At 34.2% G+C, this 8,810-nt stretch overlaps 1 protein-coding gene and 1 long non-coding RNA gene across 2 annotated transcripts; one reads left to right on the plus strand and one right to left on the minus strand.

Moving 5' to 3' along the window:
• The first annotated feature begins 2,420 nt into the window (after positions 1-2,420).
• On the plus strand, positions 2,421-3,034 carry LOC147523965 (uncharacterized). Its single transcript, XR_015196831.1, has 3 exons — positions 2,421-2,627; positions 2,813-2,854; positions 3,010-3,034. It is a non-coding gene; the product is annotated as an uncharacterized LOC147523965 (long non-coding RNA).
• A 1,965-nt stretch (positions 3,035-4,999) lies between these two features.
• LOC147523966 (protein FAR1-RELATED SEQUENCE 5-like) lies at positions 5,000-6,724 on the minus strand. Its single transcript, XM_086573126.1, has 5 exons — positions 6,633-6,724; positions 6,303-6,542; positions 5,380-6,204; positions 5,136-5,209; positions 5,000-5,022 (listed from the first exon to the last, which is right to left on the minus strand). Exons 1-5 carry the CDS (start codon positions 6,722-6,724, stop codon positions 5,000-5,002), a joined length of 1,254 nt encoding a protein of 417 aa, XP_086429252.1.
• Positions 6,725-8,810: the final 2,086 nt, after the last annotated feature.

An 8,810-nucleotide genomic window follows, 5' to 3' on the forward strand; every position in this document is an offset into this window, starting at 1 on the left:
TCCCTGATTTCACTATAAGATACGATAACAAAGACTACTTCAAACTACATAATTCCATATTGTCTCTACTATATCGAGCTCAATTATGCATATTGTCTCTCGTAAACACATTGTGTCCTTTTGATATTGCAAGTGCAGTCCATACAAAATTTTACAGGTTGGTACATGCTTGATAAGTCTGGTTGGAATCTCGAATCCTTTATAACAAAATCATGTAAATGCAAATCAGCTAGACTAACTTAGATTTTCCTTCCCATCCAAATTTTACGCTAACTACATATTCAAAACACACATGGAGCCCAATAATCACACGATACCGGGTGCTTGCCACATGTAGTACAACACAAGTCCTAACAAGTCAAAGGGATGGTATTTTTATTTTATTTTTGGGAGGGGGGTGTTAGACAAAATGATTTCGGTCAGGAGAAATTTAGCATTAGGTAAAATATTAACGTTACTGAACTGTAGGAGGGGGGATAAATCTTGATGATTCAAAATATGGGGGGTTTAGTATTTTTCTCATCATTAAACTATGAGATCCTTGCCCCTGTCAATCAGTTAAGATATGGATAAAATTAGTGCAAATACATAAATACATTGCCTTAAATTCTAAATTACATTGTCGAAATAGCAGAACAAGTTACAGTTGCAAAGAATATCTATTGCAAAGAAGCTGTCGTAAGTCTAGACTACATTGTCGAAATACTGTAAATGGTTACAATTGCAAACAACGACGATGAAAATCATCAGTACATTGTCGTTTTTCATTAACAGAATATCGTTTACCATGTATTATTCTTTTTGGTTGTCATGAGTGCATTCTTAGTTGCCAAAGTACTTTATTAAAGAACTTTAACATCAAATCAAACCCAAAATTAGAATACACCAACTTGCCCTTAATTCTTACATACCCACAACTTTTACCCACCACATTTAAAGTCAATATTCGAAACTACGAAGCTCAATTCGACAATGTAGTAGTGCAAAACCCCAATGTACAAATGTAGTACAACACAAGTCCTAACAAGTACCAACTACATTACTTTTTCACACGTACTAAGAAAAATTTATAAAAGAAAACTATATACAACACTATCTTCTCAATACCCAATAAACATATAACATTACACCTACCACATGGTCCTAAACTATACACCACTCATCAATTATCTTAGTAGAGCATACTTTGAATAAGTGGTTATATTTAAAAGGAAATATTATTATATACTTGAGGACCTACTAAGAAAACATATACTTGATCTTGAAATATTATTATTCAGTTGAACAGAGTTGGTGAATCCAAAAGTGACAATATAAAGAATGTATTGTGTATCTCCTTAAGGTTTAAACAATGTAATTTGGAAAAAAAAGACTAGACATCTAATGGTTTAAGAAGCTCAAGTATGCTGGATATAAACAAAATACATGCCAATACACCACAAATATTAAAGAAATAAAGACGGAAATTTCATTGACCGTTTATCGACTGAGTCTAACATGAAAACAACATCAGCAACTTAATGCAATAGACTAACCTAAAGAACAATGGTGCCATATATAAAGTACACTAAGAATGACTCTAACCTGACTGTATCCTTGGAGAAAGGTTGGCACAATCCCACCATGAGTAGCATACACCAGTGAATTCCATGCACCGGCTTGAGTAGCAGCTTGGTTATGTTCAAAAATTGCAGTTGCCACTAATAGTAATAACTTGGCTTTTAGTTTAGACATTTAGTCAAAGAGGACAGACCATATGAAACCAAAGATACCCAACATAAAAAAATATAAGACAACACATGAAATCAATGGTCACCGATATATATTCTAGGGTCCATAAGCATGTGCAATAGTAGAGCGAAAATATCACAAAGAATCCCATGGTTGATATGCACAGATTGTTGCATTTGATTTGAAAAAATAATACTTAAAAAAATGCATACCTGATAAGAAATAGAGTTGGTAGAGCATACCACATTTGAGAAAAAGAACAATTGAAATAATTTGGTCTAAACCCTCCCAATAGCTAACTAGTAAAAATAACATGGTTTGGTCAGAACCCTCCCAAACAAACAATCTTAAACACCATTATTAACGATTTTTTAAATACTCATTTCGAGTTAAGCTCGTAATAGTTTTGTTAAATAAGACCACACTTCGTTCAGGCATCTCGTCAAACATGATATTAGCATCTTTTTGAAAATAACTATTTAAAAAAACAAAGATGGAATATATATATATATATATATATATATATATATATATATATATATATATATATATATATATATATATATATATATATATATATATATATATAGCCCCGCTCACAGACGGACATCCATAAAACGGACTTAACAAAAAAAGTAAAATATCATGAAATATACTCACGAAGGGTTTTAGAAATTGGGTCCTAAAAACTAAAAACCCCAGACCTCTCTCCTATTTTCTCTCTCCCCAATATCTTCTTCCGTGAGAACAGTCCCCTCCTACATACCACTTTTTCTCTTTCTCTCTTTCGCCTGTTTTCCTCAAATCGGTTCACAAAATTCATGAGATTAACTTCAATTCATGAGATTGAACTTCAAATCGGTTCACAAAAGCCATTTGCTACCATGACAAAAAAGGTAAGATGTACATGTCTTGACAAGTTTTCCTGTTTTCTATCTGCAATGCTCTAATTCTTGTAATGACAAAGGGAACCCTTGAGTTCATAGTTTCAAGCTTTGTGACTATGGTTTGTAATTATTATTTTTAATGTCTTTGGGTAACAACCATCAGCTTTCACTAATATGTTACCTTGTGTTTCTAGGTCAGCAAACTACAAAGGGCATGTCTGCGGAATCCTGTGAAGGTGTGTTCCCTTTCTACCGTATTATTTTACGTATTTGTTTGTGTTCTTTATGGTTGACGAGTTCGCGTATCTTTGCACAACTAGTGCTTGGTGTTGCACTATCTGCATAATTGTATCAGTTACGGTCTAAATCTCAGTTTTTCTGGTTTATTCAGATTGAGGAAGCTTCTAAATATTCCAATTGTTGACACTGGGAAGCATTAGGTATTGCTTTGTTCCTCTGGTACAAGGTTTTATTCTTTCTACTATATTTTCTAGGATCTTGGGTTAATTGGGCATTAAAAGCCGCGGTAATCTTGAGCCAATTATTGAGAATTAACTTGGTGTGGGGTTTGTGATTTTTCGGTGTGATCCCAACCCAAAGTATTCATTGTCACATATCTTAAAACTGTATTCTTCGTGCTAACCTCTATTTAATTTAAAATCACATGCAAGACTGCTACCTTGTATTTATTTTAAGCGATATACCTGGAAGTACATCAATGGTGTTTACTTTCGCGACTTGTGAGTCAACGCAGCGTCTTCGGCTTTGATTCTTCGAAACTTGGGATTCGGTGCCATCCCAATTAGTGGTCAAATGAGTCAGGTACTCTATAATTTCTATGCACAAATTTGGTCAGTGGACTTGGTGGTGCATATTCTTGTCAAAACCATTATTTAGGTCGTGCCAAGTTTTACATCATATTCTTATTTTTTTTTTCCATTTTGCTTCTTACTTTTGATAGTCTGATTGAGAAGGAGCCACTGTGAGTTCAGAATGTGCATGTTGACTATGTTTGATAACTTTGAGAGGGCTAAAGCTCAAATCAAGTTAGAGACTGACTCTTGTGGCCATGAATGGTGAAGATGTATGCGGCTAAATATACATTAATAATTAGCAATCACACTTCGTTTGGGTAATCGATTTTTGTTTGTTTTTAATGTTTCATGCAAGATTTTGATATATATGTTTTATTGCCCAGGGTTTACCGTGTTTACTTGTTGCATTATGAAGATGTTCCCTGCCCACGTTTGTCTTGTCATTTCAACTTTAGTTCAGTTGCATGCTATCTAACATCAACACTCACTGTTTTAAAAAATCTGTGTCGCAGATACGTATCGTCGTCAAATCCGACACTTACATATTGAAGATTATGTTATTCAATTTTGGGTACTTTGCCTGTTTGATACATGTTCATGTCAATATGACTTAGGTTACATGTGTAACCAGTTACTTTTAGATTTAGATTTATGTTATATAATTTTACAGGTCATGATTTGTAGTCTCTTGTAATGTGGATTAAAGCCTTTGTTAGGTTTGGTTGATGCAGGGAAGCGCGAAAAGGCTATTCAAGGCTGCACTACAAGAAGCAGCTAGAAAATGTGAGATGTGATATGTAGACCTTAGAAGGACTGACAAGAAAGTCAGACACCACTTCCATGATGATATAAGTGTAATTATTTTGTTTCTAAACCATGATCTAATTTCCCAAGGCTTGGTGCAAGGTCCTCCATTATCTGTTCGAAGTGCTCGGAATATGGATAAGTTTTATACATCCTTGTTATTTCTTGTGAGAAATTTGTAAGTAGTTTTGATTGGTTCCAGTCTTTCAATTGCATTTTGGCTTAAAGTAGGAACAGGGAAGAGAAATATATTTTTGTTATTGCAAACTAGTTGTAACTATTGTTTTGTCAATTGACTCGGACATGGATTGAGAGACTTTACTTGGATTGTCTGATGTACTTTTAACTAAAGGCTCGTGAGGCCTTTAAATCATTGAATCAGCACACAAAGGAAACAAAGTGACGATACATCCCGATAATAACCCATTTGGGCGCCATATGATAATTGGCATGCACATACACAGCCAATGAATCTAGAACAAGTTTGGAAATTCATAAACAATATCGCACTTCTATAGAAATTGTCATTGTTCACCAAAAAAATGTAAGCACCGGATAGCTCATCAGGTCGATTACTTGAGCTAACAATTTATTTGTTGAAGAAAAAAAAATGCATACTCAAAGCATAAAAACTCAAAATAAAACTCTTCCAAATATGTGGCTGCAAATTTATCTTCCAAAAGAAAGCTTCTTATCTCTCAGCATAACTTGTAAACTTTGAATTTCAACCTTCAAACTCTAATTATTTGAAACATCCTTTAATCAAGCGACATTCCTAGACATTCCTACAGTAGAAACATGTGAAAATATAAAGCTATGAATTAATGAGTGCCCCACCAAAGGCATTAGTAACAAAAAACAAAGCAAGTGTATGTGAAAGGAAAATTACATATTTTACCCGAAGATGAACAAGAATCATTCTCTGTGGTAGAGTCCGAAGTTGCGTCCTCGTCGTATAAGGAATTTTTTTCACTGCAAGCCAGTTAAGATAATAAGAAAGAATATGCAAATACTCTAATCGAAATAAAAATAAAGGAAGAAAAATTTTCTTACCCATTCTTTAGCTCTTCTTCATTGTTTAGCTCTTCTTTTCCCTTCTTATTAAGCTCCGGACAATTCCTTTTATCGTGTGACACTCCAACCTTGTTACATCCATTGCACCGTCTCCTTTTATATTTTTGTGCCTTTTGAGTGCTTTCTCTTTATCTCCTTTAAGTCTTTTTCCACATCCTTTTGGTCTTGCTTGACTCGGTTCATGATAATTAATTGCCAAATTAGAACTCTTTGCTCCAGAAACTCCTACACTTGTATCACAACCAAACGCTTGACTACTTTTCTCATGTGGTGTTGCTACACTTGTATCACAACCAACCAACTTACTAATTTTTTCGAGTGCATCACTTAAAGCATCTATAAACACTTTAGTTGCTTCTTCACTTTTGAGGGATTTATCAACTACAAGTGTTGCCATTTGAATCAATTCATTCCGTTTCATGATGTATAATTTATCATCTTGAACCTCCATTCCACCATCATCAATGACTGCCCCTGACTTTGCAGTTTTACACCATCTCTTCAAAATGTATTGATTCGGCAACTTATCAAAATCATGCATCTTATTCATATAAGCTAAAATATGCCTACAAGGGACCACTAAGCTCTCAAACTTTTTACAAGTGCATGAAGCAAAATCTATATCTTTTTGATAAGAAATTTCCCGCACTCTAGACTTTTTGGCCGCCATTTTTCTATGAACCTTATAAACGTAACACTTCTCATTCTCACTAACAAGTAAAAATCTATAATTCAAGCTCTCCCATAACTCATCTTGAAATTTAAAGAAAAACTCATGTGTATAAACATCGACCATGTGTACCAAAAAGCTTTGGGGCATTTTAATTTTTGGTTTCTCAATCATATCTTTGTTATCTGCCATTAATTCTTCATGACGTTGGTGCACAAGTCCCCTACCAAACTGAACCATAAAATCTACCAAAGAATTTTCTTTTGAAACATACATTTTGAAAAATGAATGAGCTTTCATTTCGTTGACTACTTGACATACCTGCAGAGAAGATGTGATTCACGTAATGCGGGCACCCATTGTGATCGGATTTCATACATCGACTCCAACCACTTATTCTCATGTAAACCACTCCTCTGAAGAATATCATTCCACTTCAAGTCAAACTCATATTTCATCTCAGATCCCCATATGCAATTTAAAAACTCAGTGTAGTACTCACTATATATAACTGAATCTATTTTCTTCGAAAATTTCATCAGTATGTGCCAACTGCAGTACCTGTTGATAGAGTACTCAAAGCTTCAGTATGTAAAAATAAAAAATAAAAAATAACGTTTGCAAATTAATTATAAAAAAAAAAAAAAAAACCTGTGAAAAGTAGTTGGAAGAGTTTGAGAAATGGCTTTTGTCATTGCTGGATCTTGATCTGTAATAATCATCTTTAGAGGACCGCCTGACATAGCTTCTAAAAATTGGTTAAACAACCAAACAAATGATTCTGTGGTCTCATCACATAAAAATGAACAAGAAAAAACAACTGTCTGACCATGATTATTAACCCCAAATAGCGGTGCAAGAATCAATCCATACCTATTAGTGTTGTACGTAGTATCAAAGATAACAACATCACCATAAAATTTGTATGCTCGTCTTGAGGTCGCATCCGCCCAAAAACATTGAGTAATTCTCTGTTCATTGTTTGTCTCAATTTTAAAAGTGAAAGAAGGATTCCTCCCTTGTTCCAATTTTAAAAACTCGTGAAACATTTATCCATCATGGCCTTTCATCTCTTTACGTTTGTCCCTTTCCTGGTTATTTAAATCTTTCTGTATAAAACCAATATTTTCTATCCCTCCGGACTGAACTCCAAGAAGACTGAATTGTTGATGTTGTGGTATGTTTACCATGCCAAGTTGTTGCGTTAAGCATTTTTGGGCACGCGAAACGCCACGGTGAGATCTTAGAAGATGTACTCTACGTGGGGTCGACAACGGGTGAGAATGCCCTTCAACGAATAAACTAACAACAAATGTACCCGAGTTTTTCACCACAACAACTTTTACTTTACAATCTTCTTTTATATTGCCCCGACGCCTTTTTGTATCAACGTCCACTATTTCTGAACTTTTTCCTTGCTTGTAACACACGTATTCCTTTCTTACACATTCACCATCTTTCTTCCTATCAGACTAACTACGAATACTGAATCCAGCGACTTTGGCATAATTATTGTAGAAACTGTAGACATCATCAAGTGAGTCAAACTCTTGTCCTATTCTAGGTTTGGCATCATTTGATTGTAAACCTCATTAGGTTTCCCATCTACACTCTCACTCTCAATTACAAAATCCTCATCTTCCATCTCAATGTAACCTGAAAAAAGAAAAGAAAATAAGAAAAATCAAAGAAGTTCAAATCAAAAGCTATCAAGTTCAAATAATATATATATATATATATATAAATATATATATATATATATATATATATATATATATTTTTTTTTTTTTTTTTTTTTTAATTTTTTTTTTAATTATGATACCTGATAGTATAAATAAATACAGTACTAGTAACGCTTCAAAAATATTAGAATATACGACACGAAATATAGTAGGAATGAAATTACTAGGGAATAACCAACTCAACCGAATGAATGAGAAATTGGAATTAGCCTGTAAAAACTTCATTTTTGTAGGTAAAGGTACAATCGTCACATGGGAAGCTGCCCACTCTAAAATCTATGTACCCTAGCCTATGGATATTCTTATTTGGTACATTGAGGAGGTGGAAACGATTATACAGACTTTCCATCATCTAAGTATTCATATATTTGAGAAAACATATAATTGTGTCGTGGTCCTAAAGACCGAACACATATAATTGTGTGAGCAAGGCTTTACCGAAAAAATAAACTCAATTTAGGGAGTTCGAGTGCAAGTGTACTGCTGGGCCTGTGACCTGTTGGTTTCCAAGATTAAAATTTAAAATAACATCGTTATCAACAAAGGAAATCTTGTGTGCTAAGGAACTAAATTAAAGTATAGGATCTCTAGTCCGCAGCTAAGTTCATCTTTTCAAAACAAGAGGTCTGCCATATAGTGTCCTCCTTAGTCCATACGATGTCGCACATAGAGAAGCCTGTTCTTTAGCAACAAAAGAAATAAGAAACCCTTCTTCAGTGCTTCCTGTTTCCTTTATTTAATTTTATTTTTAGTAATACATATTCCCTGGTTCCCTTCTAAGAAAAACAAATGTAAAAGATGTATTTACCACTAAAGCAAGCACAAACAAGCATGAACAGTTGGTTTCTTTGAAGACGCAACAATGAATATTGATGTTAGGAAAAAAAACAGTAAACTTACGTGTAATCCAGATTCACAAAGCTTGTGCAAAGCCGGTCGCGTTTTTTGTTTAGACTTATAAGATGAGAAAGAGAGAAGAGAAACCCTTTGATAGAGAAAGAGAGTACCAGGAGGGAAAGAGTCAGGGTAATATTGAGAGAGAAAAGATATGGGGAAGAGAATAGAAGAGAGGGAATATGAGCGAGGT

Source organism: Coptis chinensis, chromosome 1 (assembly GCF_015680905.1).
Source record: "Coptis chinensis isolate HL-2020 chromosome 1, ASM1568090v1, whole genome shotgun sequence".
In the NCBI taxonomy this organism is placed as follows: Eukaryota; Viridiplantae; Streptophyta; class Magnoliopsida; order Ranunculales; family Ranunculaceae; genus Coptis; species Coptis chinensis.

What these genes read in the sequence shown, in the direction of transcription:
- LOC147523966 (XM_086573126.1), bottom strand. Translation starts at nt 6,724, where the DNA reads ATGTCAGGCGGTCCTCTAAAGATGATTATTACAGATCAAGATCCAGCA. An exon ending in CTTCCAACTACTTTTCACAG is followed by an intron (nt 6,543 to 6,632) that starts GTTTTTTTTTTT and finishes CTCTATCAACAG; the next exon opens with GTACTGCAGTTGGCACATAC. An exon ending in TGATTCTTGTTCATCTTCGG is followed by an intron (nt 5,023 to 5,135) that starts GTAAAATATGTA and finishes TTTCTACTGTAG; the next exon opens with GAATGTCTAGGAATGTCGCT.